Genomic DNA, 26,968 nt, shown 5'->3' with positions numbered 1-26,968 from the left:
TCTTAAATCACAGCAGTGTACGGTGTGATTGAACAACACAAACCACAACAAATCATGTATACTACAACCGCACGAAAATAAAATGAGGCGTTTCGTCAGTCTAGTTTTATGGCGTTCCATATAAAAAAGGCTGCAGTCGCCACTGCGTGTTTCTGACCGACTTTTCGCCGACTAACCGAAGACAACGATCCCGACAGTTTTCCACGCCTCCACCCTCGCTACCCTACACCCCCTCCCCAAGCCAAAAAAAAAAGGAGTGCCCTGTCCGATTACCTGGGGCAGCGTTTACCAAGTTTTCACCGGGACCAACGGAGCGAATCGCAATCGAGAATGGCTCTACAAAGCAGCGACCGATTGCTTCCCTGCTCGGTCGATCACTTCAGCGGTTGCTGAAAAACGACCGCGCAAGCCATCGGAGGACCCGCCGCGGTGGCCCAGTGGTTAAGGGCGCTCGATTACTGATCCGGAGTTCCCGGGTTCGAACCCGACCACGGCTGCTGCGTTTTTATGGAGGCAAAACGCTAAGGCGCCCGTGTGCTGTGCGATGTCAGTGCACGTTAAAGATCCCCAGGTGGTCGAAATTATTCCGGAGCCCTCCACTACGGCACCTATCCCTTCCCTTACGGCGCGGTTCAGGTGTCCAACGATATAAGAGACAGATACTGCGCCATTTCCTTTCCCCAAAAAACCAATTATTATTAATATTATAAGCCATCGGAAAAACGACCTCGCCTTCTCTGTCAACCCATCTGTCCCTGCAGAAGGCACAAAACCGGCGCAGCGTGTGGAGATCAAGAGCCTCATTAATAACGCTGACAGCGCCAAATGCGAGTAATACCTCATTTATTTATTATTTTTTTCAGAGACGCAGGCGTGTAACAGGCAGGCACTCTGTTATAAACCGCACACAACAACGCTCGTCTGTTTGCTTCGCTTTTCGATCGTGTCCGACCAGTGTGGCGTAGGAGATGCGGAAAAGAAAGCTCCGATGACGAGGCTCATTTCCAGGAACCATTTCAAGGAGTAGGATTGAGCATAGCCCCGTGTCGAACTGTGTTTGGCGCCACCTTGGAGGCTATCTGTATACAGCGATCATGCGCCACACAGATGCAGTGGCAGCTGAACGACAGTTTTCAGTGGCGACATACTGCGTCAAATGCCACGACATTTAGCGACATCCTCACCAAACTTGAAAGCGTCCAGACCTAAAGGCTCAAATGGCCGTGTCCCTACTTTCCAGAACCGGCGCACAAAGAACTTCGACCAACAACAAGAATGATGGAACGGGCAGATGCGCTGACATCTGGTCGCGGTGTCCCACTTGGACGAGATTCCTTCAAGTAGCAGGGAAACGTGAGCGTATTCGGTTACGACACACTACTCCAACAGACGACGCTGGCACCACTGATTGAAACCCCTCCTGATGCACATACTGAAACAGGGGGTAGGGGGGGGGACGCACATATGCGCTCAGTGCCGATGCATCCGTGACAGGCTGCGTGCAGTTGCTGCGGAAATGTTTTCCCACCGACTGGCCATACGGGCTCCGGAATTCTGCCGACGGTACACTCTAAACACAAATACACCTATATGGGAGTAAAAAAAGAAGTAAGTTGTCCCTTAGCGCACACTCTTTTCTAAAAGGGTGCGCGCTAGAGGACAGTTTTACACCCTTTTTTACTTAGAGTACATCATGCCCCTATTACCTCCTCCTCTTCTTCATCTTCTTCCAAGGACTGCTCTGGATAACACGGATAGCCTACCGCTTCCCTGCGCTCTAAACAGAAAGGAGTGAAAATGGAGTAATCGTTTTATAGCACACTCCCTTTTATAGAAACGGATGCGCTAGATGTCAGCTTACCCTCTTTTTACTCCAAAATAAGCGTAATCGTGTTTAGAGTGTGCATGGCCAAATACGAAGTGTACAGAGTTGAACAGACGCCTATGAAGACGCGGGCGGCCTTTACCGCTATACCGAAGTATGTGAGATTTTCAGTACAGTCGCAAAAATGTTTCCAAGCAAAATCTGGCCTTTTTAAGCCCCGAGAAGCGCGTTTAGGCAATAAAACCGCCGTCCAACGCCGAACCGCCTGAACACCCAAGGCAGGGGAACTTGGACTGATTCGTTTCCTCCGCCGAGTGGGGGCTGCGGGGAGCAGGTTTAACACGGAAGCGTGTCATATACTCTGAACAGAAAGGCATAAAAAGGGAGTAGACCGTCCTATACTGGACTCGCTTTTACAAAAGGGACACAGTGTGTTACTGCCTGTTCACTCCCATACAGGCTTGATTAATGAAGAGTTGATTAATGAAGAGGACGACGAAGTCCAACTGCAATCACGCCCGGCACTGAAGTGACGGAGTATAGCGCTGGAGATAACGGAAGATGCGAGAGGAGACGAGGAAACCCCTCGCGTAAAGCAATGCCGAGCAGGTTGTGTACGGAGGCGAATGCCGGGTGCGAAACGGAGACAGACGGTGGGATGGTGGAAAAAGAAAGGGGGCTACGCGGTCTCGCTAAAAGCGTGCAACATCAGTGAGGAGGCTATACGTGTGCACTACGTATGCCCGTCAGAAGGACCCGTATAAAACTGGTCTATAGACAGTCTACAGACTTCTTATAGGTTCTACTGCCTTCCTGTACATGCTTCTTTTTTGTCTATTAATAGTAAGTAGACTGTCTATGGACAAAAGTCTACTAAATGTGTATGGCCATAAACCTAAAGAATGTCTATAGACTGTCTAAAGGATTTGTATTGCCTATAGACTGTTTCCACCACTTTGTCTATACAGAGTTTGTAGACTATAGTCAGAAATATATGGACAGTCTATAGACTGTCTACAGAAATTTTTGCAAGGGGAGGCCCTCCAGACAATGGCGACAACCGACTTTCATGACGTCGAGGTTAATCCGAGGTTTATCCTTAGCGACGCTGAGGTGATAGAGGATTAAACGCGGATTAACCGTGACGTCATGAAAATCAGTAGTCGCCATTGGCTGGAGGGATTCCTTTGAGGGGCGTTTGCCGCTTTCTTCATGAGTTGTATCCCACTGTTGCACAGCACTAATGAGGCTACGGAGTAGGACATGTGCTGAAGAATAATACTATTAATAGCAGTAGATGCAGTGGTGTTAGCAGTAGTAGTAGTAGTAGTAGTAGTAGTAGTAGTAGTAGTAGTAGTAGTAGTAGTAGTAGAAGCAGAAATAGCAATAGTGAGAGGTGTAGTAGGAGTAGCAGCATTTAAGAGCTAGCGTCTCAGTTTAAAATGAGGCCATAATGCGCCCGTCACACTGTAATTATTTGTGCCTGTTGGTTACAGCTAATAAAAGTTAGGGCCTGAAGCATTAACCACGGGTTATAGATGAAATTTGTGCCCAAGCTTGGGCTGCTCTTCTAAGGCAAAACGGAGATATTTTTTTCATATTTACAAGTCGTTTCTTAGAATTTGAGGAATCAGTTTGCTCCCACAACAGGACGTTTACAGTATTGTCTGGTCAACATACAGGGACGCAGCGTCAAGTATGTACACCGCATAATGACACTAGATGAGCACTACATAACCAGCACACATCTATTCATGTACATGCCAGTACAGTGCATATCAGTACATCCAGTACATAGCCAGTACACATATCCCGTGCCTAATATGAACACATCGGGAATGTACAGGCCGAAGCATTATGGCAAGGAGCATTTTATTAGCAAGCAGTCGGCGGCTTATTTCCTTTTTACTCCTTTTTGTTTAGAGTGTACAAGCATGAGCAAGAACAGTTTTTTTTTTTTTCGAAGCATTTCTCCTCCAGATGCACGATTACTTCAACGCCTTTTCAAGGTCGATGCACAAGTAGAATCGCGTATATTTGATTTCTGAGCGGCGAGTTGAGTGTTCCCTTTCAAGCTGCTCGCAGCTGTGTGTACCCCGCAGAGAGCCAGTGCACCCCCACCGTTCATACTCTATATGACAAGCCCCCGTAGCTTCCACATCACTGCACGGAATTCGTAGGGAAGAAAGTCAGCGACCAGGAAATTAAAAGTTGAGAGAAGCCTCGCGCTGCGAGATGACAAAGAAACAAAATAGCCGCTACAAGACGATGCGGAGGGGGGCAGTGCTATGGATGGGAAAGAGAGAAGGAAGGAATGAAGTTATAAGGCAGAGAATAGAAGGAGGGGCAAGGCGATGCTGCGACAGTAAAGGACGAGACAGCGCGGCAGGATTTAATAAGAGAAAAGGTGCATGTAACTCCGAAGAGGCCGGAAAGGGGATGCGAAGGGAGGGTGTTCGACAAACAGGGCAAGAGTCGGTGAAAGGGGGAGGAGGATAGTACTCCGGCGTCCGGGAAATGAAGGCTCTCGGCAGCAACGCAAAAGGATGACAGCGAATGGGGACAGCAGAGGAGCACGGTGCGACGAAGGACAAAGAAGAAGCGGAGAACGGCGGTGAGAAGGAGCGAACGAAGGCGAAATGAACGGAAGGGCGTAACGAAAAAAATAAGGGATCCGTCGGGAGGAGCGAATGGAGTGGTGATGAGAAGAGCGGCCGGACTCGGTGGCTAAAAATAAACCGCGGCTGATCCCGAAAAGAAGACTGCATCGTGCAAGGCTGCTGCGCAAAGAAGTGCTCGCGACGATGGAAGGGAATAAAGCGTGTTTCGCATTGCCAGCTCTGGTATGTTGGTGGTGTTTATAGAAGAAAAAAAAAAGATTAAACACTGGTGCCGGCCTCTGTATCGCGTCTCGCTCAGGTCTGGCACTTGAACAGCGGCCGATGGAGACGAGAAGAAGGAACGACAGAAGAGTAGAGTAAACAGCGTGAAGGAGATAGGAGGAGAGGGAATAGAAAGAGGGAGGGTAAAGGCTGTTTATACAATAAACATTTATATAAATCGTATATTGCATGCGGCTAACGGTGTCCAGTGTCTAGTCAGGAATTAATACATAGCCCTTTAGTGCCATCAATGCGTACATATAAAAGCACACGCATATTAGGTGAGCTTTTTTCTTTTTTTTTCGGAATGAGCCAAATCCACCGAGTCAGAAATCGAGAAAAACGCGGAATTTTTTATCCGCAGCAACGCACTGGAAAGCTGTTACGTGATACACTTTAAAACGGTAGATATATAAGGGCCATTTAATTTTGATAGCTTTTACAAGGAAACATCTATGGACGAACATAAAATTAAAGCTGAACTTCACTTAAATTCAATGTCCGGCTGATTCTGAAAGGAAAAAAAAAAACTCCTCAGGTGTCCTACTTCATGTGAACACGCAGTAGTTCGTTGTCGTGTATTTTGTATCACGCTGCTAATATTTCACTTGCTCCTTGGGAGAAACCTAGAGAGGGGAAGCTGTTCCCCGCGCTCTCTCTAAAGCACTTGCGTGAGCATGGACGTGCTACGTAGGACAGGGAAGATTGAAACACACACGAGATAACAGAAAGAGAAGCTAAATAGCAAGTCTTTATAACCCATCAGTCATAAGATATTAGAGGGTTTGGAATGACACACTCTTATCAGCACGCATCATTCTCTCAGTGGCGCCAACGTGTACAGAGGTGAACCCACTTGTCTAGAGTGCTCGAGGGTATGCTCTACGGAGGAGAGGAAGCGATATTTTAAAGCAGATACTGAGTTTTAAAGATAACACTTGCTCTCGAGGGCCGCCGGATAGACATACAATTCGTGCACGCACAAACACCGTGCCTTTAGCAAGGCAACCGCGTTAAGATTTCACTTCGTTTGCTGCGCGGCATACCGTTCGATCCAGTGCTCTATGGACAATCCTGTACACTCATTTCAGAGGGCTTTGATTCCAGACCGGTTCCGGCACATACAGTCTGTTGTTGGTCATATGCTCAGGGGAATCCCCCAAGGTGGAGTAGATTTGTAATAAGGGAGTAATTACTCATTGACTCATTACTCATTGTTTTCGCTCAGTGACTGTTGCAAAAAAAGTGGCAAAGTTTTAACGTAGTCAAACCGATTAGACGCGTGAAAGCATGTTTATGGTGTTTTAACGTCCTAAAGGGACTCAGGCTATGAGGGACGCCGTAGTGAAGGGCTCCGGAAATTTCGACCACCTGGAAAGCATGTGTTTACCCTGGTTGGCTAATGGTTTTGCTGTGAGAGGGCGTCAGCATGCACGTCTGCCGACGATGTTAGACTCAGTTTAACCCCTGATCGAGGTTAAGCTGATCTGATCTGTTCGCGCCCCAGATGGAAGTTGATGAGGACGACATGCAATGCACAGCGCGACCGTGTGTTGCAGTTAAACAAGAGGCGTGCTCGGCTGCGTTGATAGCCCACAGTGCTCTCGCGAAGCGGCTTACGAAGCTGATCTGTTCGCGCCGCCGCGGGTTCGACTCCCAGTCGTGCATATTTATACCTTACTTTTTACCCTAACATGGCGTCGCTGTTGCTAGGCGACGGCACAAGAAAGATGGAGACAAGATTCATGGTCGGTGTTATTGAGCGTATGAGTGCTATCGCGCTAAAAAGAAGAAAAAAGATGATAATGTTCCCCTCCATCGCGTATGTGGACGCCGCGCGAGTCGCGTTTCAGCCAGCAGCCTCAAGACGTGCGAAGCTCGGCTATCGCCATCACTGGAACCGGTGGTGGCCGCTTCCAACTACATCGACCTCTTGATAAATGTGAGCTGTTGAGAAGATAATGGAGCCCCAAGCATGCAAGCAAACACCCAGCCAGCAAGCCTGATAGGGCAAGGAGGTGCGCCGCCACAAAGTTCGGCGACCGCTAACTTGTATACGCCGAGGCCACAGTGCATGGTGTCCATATACGAAAGGCACTCGCTATAGCGAAATACATAAGCACTCGCTATAGCGAAATTCATAAGATAGGCACTCGCTATAGCGAAATTCATAAGGTGGGCACTCGCTATAGCGAAATTCATAAGGTAGGCACTCGCTATAGCGAAATTCATAAGATAGGCACTCGCTATAGTGAAACTCATAAGGTGGGCACTCGTTATAGCGAAATTCATAAGATAGGCACTCGCTATAGCGAAATTAATAAGGTAGGCACTGGCTATAGCGAAATTCATAAGATAGGCACTCGCTATAGCGAAATGCATGATAGGCACTCGCTATAGCGAAACTCATAAGGTGGGCACTCGCTATAGCGAAATTCATAAGATAGGCACTCGCTATAGCGAAATTCATAAGGTAGGCACTCGCTATAGCGAAATTCATAAGATAGGCACTCGCTATAGCGAAATTCATGATAGGCACTCGCTATAGCGAAATTCATAAGGTAGGCACTCGCTATAGCGAAATTCATAAGGTAGACACTCGCTATAGCGAAATACATAATAGGCACTCGCTATAGCGAAACTCATAAGGTGGGCACTCGCTATAGCGAAATTCATGATAGGCACTCGCTATAGCGAAAATTATAAGGTAAGCACTCGCTACAGTGAAATTCATAATATAGGCACTCACTATAGCGAAATTCTCCAAGCGGCGTGAATAGACAGTGCCAGTGGAATCACGATATAGCGGTATTGCTACGGTTACAACGAACTTTGCGTCAGGTAGCATTCGCTATACAGAATATTGCTCTTCATGAAAAACCGTTCGGCAGAGAACGCCGCACTGCTTTAGCTGCCCGAGGGCAACCCGCTTTTATCGAAGTTGCTGCTTGTACGAACCGCTCGAGTTCGTTAAGAGGAAATTCACAACAGTTACCAGTTAAACTAGGTTATCTTTCCTCAAGTGCGCATGCACTTGGCAGGAGTGATTCAGCTTCCTCTGTGATTGCCTGTCCCTTGTAAGCCACCCTGAACACCGTCACACTTATGAAAAAATAAATAAAAAAGATAAAGAAACTACCACAAAAAGAAACGCCTCTCGTATCACGTACGATCGCACGTGAGAAGGTTGCCGCGTTTAGGTCGCGCTCTCTTCGGGCACAGAGGACGGATTTCGCGCAATACCTACCGGACGAGCTCTGCAGTACGTGTAAAAGTATACTGAGAACCATTTCAAGGAGTCAGCCCCGCCAAACACAGCTGGCTACACCCATTCCGGGAACCGAGTACACGGCCCTCGTTGACGACAACTAAGTACATAGCACACGCCGCGAATTTCTGATGCTGGGCGGGACATTAAAAAAAGCGGCCGACTATTCCTTATCTGCGTATCCGATTCCTCTCGCCGACCTTCGTGGCTTGGATTCCTGGATCGAGTCACCACGTCGTTCGTGAAACGAGAAAGCGAGCGAGGGAAGAATAAAAAAAGAAACGAAAGATCGGAAATGTGGGAAGTATAAGAGCCAAAAGGATGATAGAACAAAGAAAGAAAGAGAGAAAGAAAGAAGGAAGGAAAGGAAGAGAGACGGAAAAGAAAAATAAAGAGAGGAAGAAAGAAGGAAGGAAACGAAAGAAAGAGATACGGAATGAAAGAAAGAAAGAACGAAAGAAAGAAAGAAGGAATTTAAGAAAAAGAAAGAAAGAAACATGAGAGAGAGAGAGAGAGAGAGAGAGAGAGAGAGAGAGAGAGAGAGAGAGAGAGAGAGAGAGAGAGAGAGAGCCATCAAAGCCAACAGAACTGGACACTCGACGTATATGCACATACATAGCCGAAGTCCCCTAATCGATGCCGGCCTGTTTTGGTGACACGCGGCGCGACTGATGCTGCATTATTCATAACTCCGCGCGCTTCCACGCCGCGCCCTCCGTTTTCACATGCGAGGGACGCGTGCGTTGTCCCACGCACGGCTTTCCGCTCCACGTATGCGGATCTGAAACCGAAAACCGCTTCCCCGTTTTTTCTTGCGCGGGCGGCGCGGTTCGGCAAGTGGTTCAATGTTTTTTTTTTCTGTCTTCTATCTCTCTCCGCCTGCTTAATCCTGTATACCAGCGGGGAATTTCAGAAAGCCACACCATGCGAGCACTTTTCTGGGCGCATAGACGCGCCCGATGACAGTAAAAGCAGTAGAGAGAGAGAGGGATAGAGATAAAGAAAGGTCCACCCTACGTTTGTTACAAGAAAAAGCTCTCAAGACTTTTACGCGCCGCGGTGGCTCAGTGGTTAGAGCGCTCGGCTACTGATCCGGAGTTCCAGGGTTCGAACCCGGGCGCGGCGGCTGCGCCTTTATGCAGGCAAAACGCTAAGGCGCCCGTGTGCTGTGCTATGTCAGTGCACGTTAAAGATACACAGGTGGTCGAAATTATTCCGGAGCCCTCCACTACGGCACCTCTTTCTTCCTTTCTTCTTTCACTCCCTCCTTTATACCTTCGAGCCGCCGCGGTGGCTGAGTGGCTATGGCGCTCGGCTGCTGGCCCGAAAGACGCGGGTTCGATCCCGGCCGCGGCGGTTGAATTTCGATGGAGGCGAAATTCTAGAGGCCCGTGTACTGTGCGATGTCAGCGCGCGTTAAAGAACCCCAGGTGGTCGAAATTTCCGCAGCCCTTCACTACGGCGTCTCTCATAGCCTGAGTCGCTGTGGGACGTTAAACCCCCGGAAACCAAACCAAATCTTTATACCTTCCCTTACGGCGCGGTTCAGGTGTCCAACGATATATGAGACAGATACTGCGCAATTCCCTTTCCCCCAAAACCAAGATTTTTCAACACCCGCAGTAAATTAGAAAAGTGCGCCGCATTTAGAAGAAGTTTCGCTTTCCGCGGTTTCCAGTGGCAGCATTCCGGCGATGTAGCCGTGAGGCATGTCAACAGCCCGAAAAATCCAAACGCTCATGGTCACAACCGTGCTCAAGAAGTGAATAGTGAGTTGGTGAATGTTGGTCAAAGCTGCACTAATAGGTCATTGCTAAAATCTCGCATACGTTAACTGTTATGGAAAACAAATCAGGAAGGTATGAAATACAAGGTCCCGAACCATGAAATAAATGATTCAAAGAGGAGTCACCTACTCCTACAGATACATCACGTCTGTCACGCTTGCCTAAAACATAGACGCGCAGATAATAATCGCCCATTCAGTTATGCAGTTAAACCTCTTTATAACGAAGTTGAAGGGCCCAGCGATTACTTCGTTATAGCCGGAGATTCGTTATAGCCCGTGTTGACCAAGTCTCCAAGGGGAATCGTCGTTCCTTCGTTACATCCACTACTTCGTAATAAACCGTTTCGTTATAACGAGCTTCGACCGTATTTGCAAAACGAACTAGAAGTCAACGAGAACAAATTTGCAAAACAACGGCTAATATCGCTCCAACCGACTCCTCGGTCAGAAACCTCAAAGCCCAGTGGTCGGTTCGAATTGGTGAGCGGAGATTATAAACGCATTTCGCAACACTGAATAAAGCAAACAGCAGTGAACAGTCTTCGTCACTCGAGTCAAGGCCACAAGAAAAAAAAAAATGGGGGTCCTTGGAAGAGGACTTTGCCCAGCAAGGGACTCGACGGCACTGACAGTGATGTTGGCTTCGGAACAAACAAAAAAGAGAGGTATGCCACAGGCCTCCAGTTGTATTGAGAAAGAAAGAAAGAAAGAAAGAAAGAAAGAAAGAAAGAAAGAAAGAAAGAAAGAAAGAAAGAAAGAAAGAAAGAAAAGGAAACAAAGAAAGAGATAGAAAGAAGCGAAGGAAGGAAGCAAGAAAGATGAGAGAGAGAGCCATCAAAGCGAACAGAACTGGACACTGCTATACCTCCACTAACCTAAACATTCGGTGCTCCGCACAAGGTTATGCGGGGGAATTGCAGGCACCTAGAGCGGCTGCCCTTACAGGAAGTAATTAAATCTGCCGAAAAAGAGCATGAACCATGTCCACGCCGGTTATGAACACCCCACCGCGGTGGCTCAGTGGTTAGGGCGCTCGACTACTGATCCGGAGTTCCCGGGTTCGAACCCGACCGCGGCGGCTGCGTTTTTATGGAGGAAAAACGCTAAGGCGCCCGTGTGCTGTGCGATGTCAGTGCACGTTAAAGATCACCAGGTGGTCGAAATCATTCCGGAACCCTCCACTACGGCACCTCTTTCTTCCTTTCTTCTTTCACTCCCTCCTTCATCCCTTCCCTTACGGCGCGGTTCAGGTGTCCAACGATATATGAGACAGATACTGCGCCATTTCATTTCCCCCCAAAAAACAATTATTATTATTATTATTATTATTATTATTATTATTATTATTATTATTATTATTATTATTATTATTATTATTATTATTATTATTATGAACACCGCGGATGCAAAACTCCGCGGGAAGGGAACGCCTGCTAGAACCAAGTTTGACGTAGCGGATGATTACGGGACATGTTCCGAGGCTCCTGAGATGTGAGCAGTTTCTGCAGTGGCCGCCCAAGGGGTGGTTGGCCGCATTCATTCCACAGAGATTGGCGTTGGCTTCTTCGGAGCCCGGGACAGGCCGATGACGCACGATTATCGACCAAAAGGTGCATCAACTCTTGGCTCGGATAAAATACACGTCCACAGGGGACAGTGATATCGCGGCGATCGAGGTCGCAACCGTGTGATTGCGCGGGGCTTGCATGCCGTTTATCGCGAATTTCAGATAGCGCGATAGAGCCAATGGTATTTCACGATCAGCATTCAGCTCTACAACTTCCATTGGAAACGTTTCTTGGCGTCTCGTTAGGAATTCTGTAAGCAGTCAGCGCCGCTGTCAATTTGCACGATGTTAACTGGTATCTCTGGCATGTGTCGTCTGCCTCACCGTACATCGGCATAAAGCTGGTCGAATATCCCTTTCGAGGAATTGAATACATCGCTGCCAACTATTCACACCGCGAAAAGACGAAGTGAAGACGCACTCTAAACGCAAATACGCCTATATTGGAGTAAATAGGGGAGTAAACTGTCCTCTAGGACACTCTCTTGTGTAAAAGGGAGAGATATAGAGGACAGTTTACTCCCTTTTTACACATTTCTGTTTAGAGTGCACTTATTTACAGTATACAGTGTACAATGTAGACATTGTGCGATAACTAATTAACTCATACGCCCCCCCCCCCCCCCTCCCACCTCTTTCTGAGCACTGCCCGACGAGTTAAGAAAAATTCATCACCAACTTGCCCCGCAACGTGTCTTATTAAGCGAAAATTACGGCAGTAGCGTTGATACAATAAGATAACGGCGTTAATTACATAACGAGCGCCAGTTACCGTAAGCTGAGAACAAAAACTACAAATGTACACGGGTGGGGACATTTAGTGCTCACGACAGATGACCGAAGAATTTGTGCGCGTAGCAGAGTTGATTTGAAGACTTAAAGCGTAGCCAACGGTGGAAGCAAGTCGTCAGGGGATTGAGACTGGGACTGTGGGGGGCAATGCTACAGGATAGGACGGCCGCATTCGGCGCAGGGCAGGGTCTATTGGTCTATTGGAGATCAATAGAAAATGCCTTGCAGCGAGCGTAATCCGTATGACGACGATGTACTTGTGGAAGGACCTACGTCGCGCGCGTTCGCGGAGGATGGTGTACGTGTTGTTGTTGTCCCTAAACCGCACGGCCGTTGGCTGCTTAACAATTCAAGGGCGAACGCATCGCCGCCGCCCGGTTCCGGTCGGTTGCGAGCGCGCTTCGGGCGTGCGGACGCATCCCTATAGATAGAAACCACTCGCGGGGCCAAGTCCAGCCCCGGGGCCCGCGGTCACTGCTGCGGCGTGACTCCAATCAATAGCGCTCAAACTTGCAACGCCCTACGCAGCCACCGGCCGTCCGGAGCTCCCCCCCCCCCCCCCCTCTACTGGCCCCGCCCCGCAGGAAAGGGGAATCATACGCCGACGGCACGCCACGCTTTACAACGAGCGGAATCGCGCCTATCCCATGGGAAAAAGGGTTGTTTTGTGGACGGCAGCAGCCATGACACGTGACCCCGACAGAGTCGTGTTGTTTACAGAGGAGGGTTGAAAAGCTGATCAAGAGTGAAGCATCTACAGGACCAGCCTTAGCACTCTCCTGATTTGCGGTGTAGGCTCGATAAGTGTGCTATCCAGGGAGAAGACAGCATACTGGAACATTCAAATGCTCCATATTTCCATGTTTTTCAGGGAAGACGAAGCAATTTTCAAGAATAGGCTTTTTGGGAGTAAAAATATGGCTTTTGCAGCACGGTATTACCTGTGTTGGCGGACACCGGAAACTTAGTGAACTGTTTTAAGTAGTAAGTTCGTGAACGAATTTCTGATAATTAGCTTTTTTAACTATTAGAGTTAGCCACCTAGTTGCAATCAGAGATTCCTAGCCGGCCGTTAGTAACAGCCATATCAGTTTTTAGAATGTCGAAAACGCTGTAACCCTCGACGCTGCGACTCGACAAAATTTGGCTACATCGCGGCGAAATACGTGCGCTTTCGAGAAGCCTGCAGGCAAAAAAAAAAAAAAACCTCTCCGGTGACGGAAATCCGTCGAAATAGCCGAAGTTTGTTGGGTTGCAGCGCCGATGGTAGCCGCGTTTCGAAATTCTAAAAACTGATATGGATATTACTTACGGTGGGCTACACGCCTCTTGATAATCAAGCAGCCTAACAGCAATAGTTAAAAAGTTAACTATTCGATATTAGTTAACCGTCCCGTTAGTTAGCGCGTCTTAGCTGCAGCCTGATGAACTACACCGCGCTGACAATGCTATGTCGAAAAAAAAAACCGCTCTACTTACTCGAAAAGCCTATTTTTGAAAATTGCCTAAAGTGTTAGGTGAAACACCCTGTATATCAAAAATGTTGTAAATGCTATAAACACTACATTATTTTTATTCACACTGCACGAAAAATACTATAAATACAATCTCATCGAGGTGGACCTGGAAGACGAAGATGTGTATGAAGCAAAAGCCTCGACAGACTACACGGCCCTGTATAGGAGGTCCCATAGGATGTAGTAGCGTAGAAGACGCAGAAAATGGCAGATTCGATGGAATAAATTATCCTATATATAGCAGCTCCCGTTCCAATGCATGTAAAAATGCGTCTTCATCTTCGCTCAAATCTCTTTGAGCGGAATGCCCATCGTATCGCTTCATTACGTGCAGCCATACCGGAGGCTGTTTAAATGCTAAAGGTTTTGGAGCGCCTTTGGAACATGCCATTGAGAGAGGCAGTTCTCTAGTGCTCATTCTAAATGTATAAGACCTTTCCATTGGTCGACACCTTTGAGGGGTTCTGCGATCCGACTGGGATGCTGATCAGCTGGAAAATGGCACGTTGCGTGTGCTCCCCTAAACCCCGAACCGAGGTTTAGAAACTAAAAATGCTCTCCACTCTGAAAGAAGACAATGAAATTTAAAAACAATGCGTCCGCGAGCTCTGAGCGCACGCGGAAGCATTTTTGTTTTGTTTATTAACCGCTGGATACGAATCAAAATCTTAATTCGAGTCGCAGAAGCGGCACAGTCAGTCAACGTTATTGCACATGCGTCCTGTATCGAAGTCGAAAGGAGTCACGCAGACTCCGCGCTCAAGTCCGTGCAGCGCTTTCAAACCGGTCATTGTGTACGCGAACACGCTGCCTATGCGTGAAACAAAATTCTTCCCCTATAGTTACGTTCGTTTGTAGTCAACTATACTGATTCGTGGCTTCGTTTCTAAGGATCACTGCGAAGTGTGTGTCCATCATTCCGTTTAAACATGTTTAACCGTATCGGTGTCGCGCCACACCCTCGAAGCTCAACGCGAAGTCCACATGTCAGTATTTCGGTGATTATAGTGTATTTTTATGGCGCAAAGGCATCTGTGGCCAAAGAGCACCATGGCACAAGGTATTTTTCCTTCACTCAAGGTGGGATGAAAGACCCATTTTTCAAGCATTTCACCCTGCTTAAACCGATCACCAGACCAGGGGAAAGCTTGTACCCATTGTATCACTGGTGGGTATACCCGGCGGCACTCGGGGTCGAACCCCACACCTCCCGCATGCGAGGCGGACGCTCAAGCCGCTAGGCGACCACTGCGGGCCGGGTTTGAACCCGGCCCGATAGTATACATGAAACATGTGATGGTCATCTCGTTGCGATCACTAGAAAGCACAGACCGTACAGGGGGATCGGGAAACGGAGCCCTACTAATAACTTATAGTGGACATCCATATTTGATTCACCTCTGATCGTTTGCAGTTCACAAGAAACTTGCACATTTAAGGGGCACTGCGTGGAATAATCGTTCTCGATGGAAATAGATTCTCCGACTCCTTTAGGCAATGCTAACGTTTGTCCAGATGCAAAAGGCGAACTTCTCGCTGAGAAAATTGGATGTATCTTCCCGCCAGTCGATTCAAATTTGTAGATGTCTTCAGTGAAAAGTATGGGTTGCCACAGTTTTCAAGCAAATGGCGGAGTAGCGTAGCCTCTGTGATCCGCACACAAAATAGGTGTCGACGTAGGCATTTTACTTGCAAAATATGCCGGTGATGGCGATACCTGTATTCTCGTTTTTGTTTTTTTCTAGATTATGAAAGCTCCTTTTATATGTTGAAGCGGTCTAGTTAGAATGCGACTATATATTACTGATACAGGCAAACCTCAATTTGTCCTCAGTGTCCGTGTAAGGATTGTGACGATACCAGTACATTTCTGAATGTGCCTTTTTCACAGAGCCGCTCTATGCAGACGCGCCTCTTCTCTTCTGCTCCGCTGGTTGAAAACAGCCGCCAGCCCGTATACTGCGCATGCGTAGTTCATGTTAGTGACCTGTGCATGCGACAGATGGCGGCAGCTGCCAACCCGTACACTTCGCAGGCGCAATCTGGCGTGCACAATGAAAATAGTAAAAAAAAAACAGAGGGTGGGGGTGCCCGAACGGCCGTGGCAAACCGCTTCGACTCGAAGCGGTCGCCCCACGCGGCCAGCGCTACAACGGTCCTAGGGACAAAAATGTCCCTAGTCGTTCTTCCGTTGGGCGCACTGTTGTCCTTGACAGAAAAAAAAAAAATAACCCGACGCGCTCTGTCGCCGCAGCCAAGTGATCGCGCATCAAAACGCTGCAGTTTTTCGAGGCCGCGTGGCATTTCACTTCGAGAAGAGTCCCTCCATAGAGAAAGGTATGGACAACGAGGGACGTACTTCTCGCGCCGCTCGGGCACCCCCCCGCTGCAGCGTTCCTTGCCATAGGGGCATTCCCGTGACGTCATTCATCAGCTTCGCTTGGGAACCAGATTGTGGAATAGAGGGCGGCACGGTTGGCCGTTGCTACAGAGACTGCCGAAGAATTTGTGAGGCCATGCACTTTTTCAAGCACTGGTGCCAAACAGGTACAGCATCATGGCCGCTTGTACTGTGGGTTCGACGCATCAAACAGGATTATTCCCACATATAGGGGGAGCCGTGACGTAGGTAAGTGCCCCATGTAGCGACAAGGAACGCTGCGAAGCGGCCATACGACGAGCGCGAGAAAGCGAAAGGGTCAACAGGACACCAAAATACTGGCTCGAAGCTCGTGTAAAATTTGGACACCTGTTCAATGCGGCTGCGCCGTGTTGTCGATCGCGCAGTTATGCGCCATGGCGGTACGGCAAACACTTTGGCATGACGGAATTGGCGCGTACTTGAATAATAATGGATGCGCTTAAAACCACGGTGCTGCGGACGCATGCTTGTTCTTGCCTCTTCATACTGAAACGGCCTGGTGTTTCAAATACGCACCTTAGGCTGGGAGTATCCGTTGCTGCACACAAAAACAAGCTTAAGAAAGCGACCACTCACCCGCAAGTCCTTGCCGCAAACAAAGCAGTGCTCGGCGAGCAATTAGTTGTGTGCATTAAGTCAAACTGTTTATGCCGCGTCGCCGCTACCAGAGTGGCGTGCTTAGGTAAGAAAGCTGCTTTTTCATACTGCGATACCTCGGGATGTTCAAAGGAAGACAGCTACTACTGAGGACACTTACAATGAAGTGAAATATTTGTCTACAGAATGCTGTTCATTCAGGAAATGCCAGAAAATATCGCTCTAAGAAAAGAACACCGGTATGGTTACTGCGCAGTTTTATGCACCGAAATTAGACACTCGGTATCTTGCGGAATTTGAACAGCGTTACGGGAACACAGCAAACACTACTTAGATTTAGGTCAGTCGGACGTCGTGTCGGCGATGTAGACATACGTTCTGTGACGGCTAAACCTGCGTTGATGACACCTAAAATGTGCTCCGAAACAGCTTCGAACGCCTTACCACGCTAGGCTTACGTCGTCATCATGTCAATTTAGTGTCGAAATGGAATTGCAAACACTGCATTTAAGCAGAACTCTTAACCACGCCCGCTCACCTACAGCAATAAAACGATCGCACCAGACACACTGACTTGCTCACTGCAGCCAGAGGGGGCCGCCACGTTAGGCTTACGGCCTGAGGAAGGAGCGGAGAGCGAGATGCACACAGGCGCTGCGGGACGGCCGCCACGTTAGGCTTAATGCCAGAGGAAGGAGCGGAGCGCGAGATGCACACAGGCGCTGCGGGGCGGCCGCCACGTTAGGCTTAATGCCAGAGGAAAGAGCAGAGCGCGAGATACAGGCGCTGCGGGGCGGCCGCCACGTTAGGCTTACGGCCAAAGGAAGGAGCGGAGCGCGAGATGCACACAGGCGCTGCGGGGCGGCCGCCACGTTAGGCTTAATGCCAGAGGAAGGAGCGGAGCGCGAGATGCACACTGGCGCTGCGGGGCAGCCGCCACATTAGGCTTACTGCCAGAGGAAGGAGCGGAGCGCGAGATGCTCACAGGCGCTGCGGGGCGGCCGCCACGTTAGGCTTACGTACGGAGCGTGGAAGTCGCGGCGAGCAAAGCGGCTCACATGACTTGTTGTCGGTGACGTTGTAGTTGATCACGCCGGGCGAGCGCGCTCCGCCTGCGACGGGCCTCCTGCCGCGCGACAGGGGCCCAAGAGCGGCCTTTCTTTCTACGGCAGCCATGGCCGCTTCGGCCGCGGGCCGGCCGAACATAGGCGTCGAGTCCCAACCGCTGGAAGGTCACGCTGGCCGGTGCCGCCGTCGCTATGCGCGCCCGATCCCTGCTGCTGCGGGGGAGGTATTCGCGCGCGCCGGACACGCGGTCAGGGTTTGATGCGCGCTGTGTGGATAGCAGTGCGCGGTGCCTTTCCCTTCGCGAATGCGTACGGAACTGGAATCCTTGTCAAAACGTAGCGCTGTGCCTTCTTAGTGGACCCCTCAACAACGAATTACACGTAACAGCTTAGCCATATCAAACTTTGTCTTCGAATTAATTAGCCAGCTTCCATCTGTTATACTTTCATGCTGCTCATATGTTTCTTTTTGCATTTGCCAAATCGAGGTCCCTCGCACAGGCTATAGCCGGATACAACTCAAGAACGCAGTGCCTTTTCCCCGTCAAAGGACCCCCTTCCAGCCAATGGCGTCGGCCAATTCTCATGACTCTTGCTAGCGTGGCAATGCAGAGAGTGGCAGATGAAGGGATAGTCCCCTCCCTGCATCGTCATGCAACTCACTGCATTGTCACACTAGCAGGCTCATGAGAATCGGCCGACGCCATTGGCTGGAAGGGGGCCCTTTGTCGGGGAAAAGCTGCTTCGTTCTTGAGTTGCATTCGACTATAGTGCTCTGAGGCTCTTTCCGCATATTAGTAGTCGTACTGTCGGCTTCTTCCAAAGGGCAAAGCGTTATCCACGTCCACGTAGAGCGCTACGTACAGCATACAGCCAAAGTGGCTGCCGTACACGGGCGCAAATCTCCCTGAACCCCTCCAACGTAGTACGCATGCGCACATGAGGCATTGGCTGTAGGCGGTTGAGTGTCAGGATGCAGGCAATCAAGAATTTCGACAAATTTCCACCTTCTCTGTCTTCGCTATGGAAGGTTCCGGTTTCGTGTTGGAGCAAAGGGAATGGCACCGTTCACTGATGATGAAAGCCTCCTCATCGCCAGCGCAATAAGGCGACATGTGAAACTACAGTCGTTATCCAAAAATCGGTCTGGTACTTACATTTCCGCGGTGCGATCATGGCAGGTTTCATTTCTTAAAGCGGTTTTTTTTTGTAATTTAAACCACGTCCTGGTCTTCACGGTTCAAGCAATATCGCCCGAGCCGTCAGCGTCTATTGTTGAAACAAATGATCCGGAGTCTTCCGTTTAAAGTCCCTGAGTTGTACTATTACATGCTGGCCGAAAACAGAGCGCTTGCAATCCCTTACAAAAATCGTCTAAGACAGTCTATAGACTTTTATAGACTCTACTGCCTTCCTATAGATATTTATTTTTGTCTAATCATAGTCTATAGACTGTCTACAGAAAAAAGTATACTAAAAGTGTATGGCCATAAATCTATGATTGCCTATAGACTGTCTATAGGGTTTGCATTATCTATAGACTGTTCTCTAGGGTTTGTATATAGATAGTGTATAGACTTTATGGACGGAAGTCTATGGACAGTATATAGACCATCTAAATAAATTTTTGTAAGGTTGGGGCAGTCCTGTACTTGTGCTTGCAGATGCTTGCGATAGCGTTAATGTGCAGCTCGATGGCGGCGCAAGTCAAAAGGGGCAACGAATGTGCCTGTAATCGGACGTATAGTTACCTGGATTCTTCTCGGATTTCTTGTGACTGTGACGAACACGTTTGTGCTCACGCTCAAGTGAGGACTACATGAGCTCCAGCTCGGTACTTGCCGAGCATAACCGAACACTGCCGAAGACTTCCGAGGCCAGGAGCTGTTGCTTGCATTTATAGTTCTTTTTGTGAGAAGCGAAAGAACACAAAAAGCAGTGTTTCTGTAACTATACCTAACCGAGGATTATTCGTAAGGAATTGATCAGCGCACGTGCCGGGAATGAAGTGCTTTTTCGAGCCCTTCATAAATCTAACCGCCTGCCTACAGTCACTAAGCAACGATGCTTGGCGGCGCTAGTGCCGCTAGTGCCCTGCAGAACTAGCGCCCAAGCGATGAGGCACTGGCGTACTAGTCTAGAGTAGGCGTACTAGTCTACAGTAGGCGGACTAGTCTACAGTAGGCATACTACTCTACAGTAACAATACTACCAGTGAAGTGGTGACAGTGTTCTTAATCTTGAATAGCCTCGTCAGCATCGGGGGCTACTTTCATTCATTGCGCCTCTAAGTCGTAGTCACACGTCTGTTTAATAAAAAATGATAAACACAATTTGACCTGCATCTCAGGATATTTAGCAATTGCTGATGTATGGTAACGTCACCAAGGAAACACTTTTTGCTTGCAGTATCTACTGAGCGACTTTGTCAGCAACAGCCACCAAAAAGCGAGCAGTGCACCGAACGAAAAAAAAAAAGACTCAGACAAAGCTATTTAAAACCTCCTTCACTTTACAGTAAAGTGCCCGCCAGTGGACAAAGGTTAAAAATAAATAAATAAAATAAAGAGCATATTTTTCAATCAATACACGTCGCCTTTTGTACCTGGGAAATAAATGTAGAACCAATAAGTTCACAGCCTTGCAGCAATGAGACATTTAAAAGCTTCGCTATCTCACGGTCTATAAATAAGTTCCTATCGTCGTGTATTGCGATGCTTAAACCGCGAAAAACGCGGCGAATGTCGTCATGACGCAAGCACTGTCGCCAGGAGTCTATGATTGGAAGCGTTCAATGGCATTCCATGTTCATAAACTATTTACAAAAAAAGTCGCTGAAACACGAAGAAGTCTTTTTCTAATAACGACCCTAAAATAAACACACAAAAAAAGAAAGTGTCGGTGGGGCGCAGAGCACGATGCCGGGGAGCTTCCGTTAAAGGCAGCTCAGCTATGTACTGCCCTGCATCACTAGTTACGTGCAGGAGAGTACAGGCTTGAATCGGCGTCAGCTAATCACAGGCCGCATGCACAATGCAGCTGGCCCGTAAAGGCGCTTCATGATTGGCTGTTGCACTGAATACTGAGCAAGGTTGGCCCTTAGTACTTTTCCAATCAGGGGCCGAATGCGCAACAATGAATTACACGCAGAAACACTCTTGTGATTGGTCGGCGCATCGACCACCATGCAATGTTTGTCAGAGTGGTTGTCCAAAAAACTACGTCAGCCAATCACAGACAGAAGGCACAGCATTGAATGGACGACACAGTGGCAACTGAGCAGCACTTTTCACCGTGAGCGGCAAGCGAATGGGAGCTAGCCAATCACAACCCGCATTTTGGCGCAAACGGGTAAGAGGATTCGTAGCCCGATTGGCCGCCGCCAGCTCTGCACCTTCCCTCCACAGCACTGCATGGTTTTCTTCAGACACGAGCGCAGCGCGCCAAACCCTTGCGAAAATCGCGATCGCGGCGCCGGGAGCAACCGGGCGTGTCGGGGCTCAATCGAATCCCGGGTCGGATTTTCTCCGCTCTGACGTCACGGATGCCGCGATGTGACGTCACGATGACGTCAGAAACATTTTTTTTTTCCTGCGAGGCGCGCAGGCGCTCCCGCCTTCAGTCCTATGCCACTCCGGATCAAACCGGCCGAGAGTCGCGCCTGCTATCACTGCTGTAGCGTGTCTTTTTGTTTGTTTGTTTTTACTTCCCTTTTCTTTTTTTTTTGTCCGCTCGCGCCGCCGAAGCACGTGTGCCGACGGAACCGGGGGACTCGACAGGGGAGGGCCGGACAAAGGCGGAGATGACACAAGAGTTTTGCAATAGCGATTAAATCGGGCCACTGTTTGCTTTTCTGGAACCCGGGAGCTGTTGCGCACTGACGGCAGAGCAGACGGCAGAGCAGAGTGACTCCAAAGATGAAGCTGCTCTAATGCGACTTTGACCTTCGACGAACGCGCCCGTAAAAAGTGACATCTTCGATGGCGATTTAGGGCTGTTTTAAGCATGTACAGTCTCTGAATATGGAAAGCAGGCTGCACAGCACTGCACCCACGTTAGAGTGAAGAAGCGGGGGAATGCCGGGAAGATGAGGTTTCGAATTTAGCCCGACTATTCTTGGGGGCATGAAATGTGGATTAAGCCACAACGACACCGCGCCTCTAAATGGACACGGCATCACTGACCATTGATAATTTGGCTTTGTGCTGCCTACGCGACCAAGGTAAGCGTTGCTGTACACCTTTTCGAGAAGCGGGCATAGCGGGGGATATATGTAACGGTCGAGACTTAAGCAAACATATTTAGCAATTATGGACACAAGCATTTTGGAGCAAGAAACCGTTTATCAACGCAATTTGTTCCATATAATGTAAGATTTCACTACAATAATCAATATATCCGCATATCACCTGCAGTCTTGTTTTTATTATTAACGTTTTTGCTGTTGTCAAAAGCGTTCCCGATTGGTTTTCAATGGTGGTACGAAATGCTCAGTGCGATCGACGGCAAAAACTATACAGAAATGTTTCGCTACATATCAGAATAATGGATCATTATCTTCAACCTTCAATATTTCCATAACAGTGTCTTACAATTTTCCAATTTTCAAAAATTTTGCCCGAGAATGCTGGACATGAGACTATGACGAAAAAAAAAAGTAACATTCCGAATGCACTTATATGGCGGAACTTTGGTACGAAAAACAAAAGGTGGGGGGGGGGGAGGGGGTAACAAACACAGCGGACAAGAGAAAAGGACAAAGAAAACTGGGCCTCCATTGTCACACCTGAGCTCGGAAAATATCACGCGTCCTTTATTTTTTGCACAAATCTCGGGCACTGTGGCTTGTCGCGCAGCCACTTCTCAAAGCATCGCTTGTAACGCCCTCTGGAGAAGACCGAACACAATTCGCGCACACAAATAAAATTCGAAGAGAACAAAAGGCCACTCGTTATATCCCGCAGGCTAACACAATACGCCCTTTGTGCTCGAGATGCTGCGAGGCAAGCGGTTTATCAGCACGCCTAAGTGCGCGCTCGGATAAACCGCACAGTGCCAAGTTATTAGGCAGGCATAATCTGAGGCTGACGGAGGAGGGGGGGCCCTCTCAGCTGCCGCGACAGCCGATCGAACGGCCCGGGCCATTATGAGTTGCGGGCAGTCAATTTCAAGGCGCTCCGCGCCACGCCACGTGCCTGCATAACGAGTGTCGGGAAGGGGCACTCGCACGCTACTAAAAGCGGCCGAGAGGGAGGGTGTATTGTTTCAACGCGGCTGATAGCCTGAACGCACGCTTGGGGAGGCGTCGAACAGAGGTCCCTCTAAGTACGCGTCGCATGCTTGGCCCCAAGAAACTCAACCGGAGATAGTAATTTTGTCCGCGGAATGAAGACCGCAGGCGATATATGCCCTCGGCACGTGGCGACGGGATATTGATTTGCTTTCAGGTGCTGCACATTCTTTGTGCGCTATCGCGAAGGTGCAACGTCGCGGATGTGCACCCATGCATGGTACACCCTCACGGAGAGGTACACCCATGGCACACCCTCGCGAATGTGCACCCATGGTACACCCTCGCGGAGGTACACAGTCACGAGGGTGTACCGTCGCGTCAATACGTGTGCTTGGGCCATCAGCGGTATTCCCCCATCTATAGTTCGACCTCTGTATAACGAAGTTGAAAAGGACCGGTGATTACTTCGTTATAGCCCGTACTGACCGAGCTGTCAAGGGGAATCGTAATTCCTTCGTTATATCCATTATTTCGTTATAAACCACTTCGTTATAGCAAGGTTCGACTGTACGCCGCTTTCGCAGGCTTCGACACTGCTGAACTACAGCACCAAAGCACGCAATGGGTAGCTATATATAGATCGTCGAACGTGGGCTACCGTCAAGCTAATGTATAGCAGCATCTGTACTAAAAACAACCAATGTAAGCAGTCTAAGGATTTAGTTCCCCCCCCCCCCCTCCCCAATCTTTTTTTTTAAGCGATGACTGAAGTACCATGGGCTATGTTGGTACCTTCGCCAGGCATCGCTGTAGTGAATCGTATACGTTCACGTTTCTGATTGCTGATTTTTTAATCGAATTCAATCCTGGAAGAACTAAAAAGTTTCTCCCGCGAGCTGCCCCAACCGACGCCCATTTCAAGCAAATAAAGGTAACGAAAATCAGAGACACCCCCTGTTGAAAACGAAACTATGCTTATTTCGTCGTATCTCTCAGGAATATTGTTGAATAACTGCAGAAATCGGTAAGTTAGAACGAAAACACAAGTAAACTTTCACGACGACCTTCCTGCAAACATCATGTGCGCCCTGTCGCGTTGGCCACTGTACAAATAGTCTCGTGTGGCGACAAAATTGTCACATGTCGCATGGCGCTCGTGTCACCCGATTCTTGTTCGCTTTTCCGAGCTGCAATAAGACGATTTGCGATCGATGTGTCACAAAGCTGACGAGAACGCAGAAACCGATCAAGGCCACAGGGCCCTCTCATCGCGAGCCTGTCAAGAGTTACCAGCGCGCATCCCGGCCGACTTACGGAGCTCATCTATGCGCAGCTACACAATAGTTGAACACAGCCAAAGAACGAAGCAGCTTCCCCCCCTTCCTCCCCTTCCAGCCAATGGTGTGGGCGCCCAAGCAACGCAGGTAATTCGGCCCAATACTGGAAATCTGTGAGTTATAATAATCCTTTATAGGGCCGATATTGCCAATGTTGGCATTGCCATCGTATTTCCAATATTAGAAATAAGTGCCTTCATATTGGTCCTTCGTAGGGCCGGGGTTTGCCAATATATTTCCAATGTTAGGCCGATTAAATGTCCTGCTGGGGCGGGTTCTCATGACCCCGATAGCATGACAATGCAGGGAGCGGCGCGACAATACAGAGAGGGCACTATCCCCAACCGTGGCGGGAGGAGACAATGCCCTTTCATCCGCTACTCCCTGCATTGACACGCTAGCAGGGTCATAAGAATTGGCCGGCGCCATTGGCTGGAAGCCGCTTCGTCCATGAATTGCTTCCCAATATAAGGCATCGTGATGTAATGGCAGAACCCATGCATTAATTGCAAGAAGCTATAGTATAATAAGCGCTGACCACCATGCGCACTAATGTGCAGCTGCACTAATTACGGCATCGTGGTCTAATGGCAGCGTATGCACCTTGCGCGAACCTAGTATAGAAAGTACTGAGCTCGATTCCACATTTCGCTGGCAAACCCACTCATTGTTGTGCCAAGTAAACGTGAGCTCCAGATTTCCAGTGACTCGGGCATTCCATCCGCGCCAACGTCAGCGGGTCCTATATCATTCTGGACCGCGCTGGATTACATAAAAGAACACATCGCAGAGTAAGGCTGGCACAGCGCTGGATTCTGGATCCAATCTAGCCGAATCCGGATCAGCTTTGGCTATACTACACGTGGTATGCTTTAGCACTGTCCGCCGACAGCCATCGACACTACGTCAGTATACCAGCGTATAGGGAGCATTCACTGACCTCACAGCGACCGCCATTTTGTTGTCTGGAACACCGAGAGAAAGGCTGCGGGCATGTCAAATGGGGTTATCGCCTACTGATCCGACCTGCACTGCTGAATTGTTGTCCAGGCTACGAGCTGGACAACAATATGGGCCCCGTGACGTCACGTGAATATTCCCTATAAGAGAGGCGAGGACCAGTCGAGCTGCGATTGCAGCTTTTAGCCTCGTATCCCTCCATCGTTGATGGAAAATAATAGCTTAGATAGATAGATAGATAGATAGATAGATAGATGGATAGATAGATAGATAGATAGATAGATAAGATAGATAGATAAGATAGATAGATAGATAGATGATCAACGATAGAGGGATACGAGGCTAAAAGCTGCAATCGCAGCTAGCTAGCTATCTATCTATCTATCTATCTATCTATCTATCTATCTATCTATCTATCTATCTATCTATCTATCTATCTATCTATCTATCTATCTATCTATCTATCTATCTATCTATCTATCTATCTATCTATCTATCTATCTATCTATCTATCTATCTATCTATCTATCTATCTATCTATCTATCTATCTATCTATCTATCTATCTATCTATCTATCTATCTATCTATCTATCTATCTATCTATCTATCTATCTATCTATCTATCTATCTATCTATCTATCTATCTATCTATCTATCTATCTATCTATCTATCTATCTATCTATCTATCTATCTATCTATCTATCTATCTATCTATCTATCTATCTATCTATCTATCTATCTATCTATCTATCCATCCATCCATCCATCCATCCATCCATCCATCCATCCATCCATCCATCCATCCATCCATCCATCCATCCATCCATCCATCCTATCTATCTATCTATCTATCTATCTATCTATCTATCTATCTATCTATCTATCTATCTATCTATCTATCTATCTATCTATCTATCTATCTATCTATCTATCTATCTATCTATCTATCTAGGAGCCCGCAACATGAGACAGTTCTAGCGTGGCCGGACGGCCGTACGGCAACTCGCCGCCATTAAATGCCACCAGGGGGCGCGCACTTGCTACTGCGCATGCGCAGTACGCACCCGGCTGGGCCGGTATACCTCCACGCTAGTACGTGTCTACTACGATAAATCTCCGCATGGTGACCGCTATTGGATGCTTTGCGGTGTCACGATGCACGTGTCAAAAGCGTTATTACCTCGCGAGTCCCGCGCGGTATAGAAGGAAAGAGGGAGCAGCCGTGACTCACAAGGCACGCGGCCGCTCCACACGGGGGCCAGGTTGTCGGCCGGGAGATTTCGCGCCGAACCCTTGGAGTCGTTGGACAGCCGCCGCTCGAGTGGCTCCTCGAGCTTGCCGGTTGCGAGGGTCGCTCCAGCGGCGGAACCGGCTGCACGGTGGCGCGGAACACAAGCAGACGGCGCGGCGCCACGCTTCGCTCAGACACCTCTTCCTCGCTAAGCCTATCAGTGAACGTTACGGAACGCGAACACTTGTGTCGTGCACTCCGGTATGAACAAAGACATGTGAGGACGGGTCGGACCGTCCATGGCTTGGCTAGGAGATACGTGATTAATAATAATAATTGTTTTTTTCGGGAAAGGAAATGGCGCAGTATTTGTCTCATATATCGTTGGACACCTGAACCGCGCCGTTAGGGAGGGGATAAGAGAGGGAGTGAAAGAAGAAAGGAAGAAGGAGGTGCCGTAGTGGAGGGCTCCGGAATAA

The 26,968-nt window shown here is 48.6% G+C and overlaps 1 protein-coding gene across 9 annotated transcripts in view; it reads right to left on the bottom strand.

The window, feature by feature from the left end:
* The window catches only part of Pka-C1 (Protein kinase, cAMP-dependent, catalytic subunit 1), a 177,866-nt gene that overhangs the window by 87,231 nt on the left and 63,667 nt on the right, over positions 1–26,968 (bottom strand). For 3 of the 9 annotated variants that reach the window (XM_077644480.1, XM_077644470.1, XM_077644473.1), the window contains exon 2: positions 26,490–26,630. The exons of 4 other annotated variants lie outside the window; for them this stretch is intronic. Coding sequence is in view for 4 of the 5 variants with exons in the window: in XM_077644470.1 (XP_077500596.1) it covers positions 26,490–26,630 (141 nt within the window). In the remaining variant the exon portion in view is untranslated. Of the gene's footprint in view, positions 1–17,678; positions 17,940–26,489; positions 26,631–26,968 lie in introns of those variants that run through there. 2 more of the 9 variants (XM_077644472.1, XM_077644474.1) reach the window with 2 other exon arrangements.

Source organism: Amblyomma americanum, chromosome 11 (genome assembly GCF_052857255.1).
Source record: "Amblyomma americanum isolate KBUSLIRL-KWMA chromosome 11, ASM5285725v1, whole genome shotgun sequence".
In the NCBI taxonomy this organism is placed as follows: domain Eukaryota; kingdom Metazoa; phylum Arthropoda; class Arachnida; order Ixodida; family Ixodidae; genus Amblyomma; species Amblyomma americanum.
This window is presented reverse-complemented; position numbering and strand designations above follow the sequence as displayed.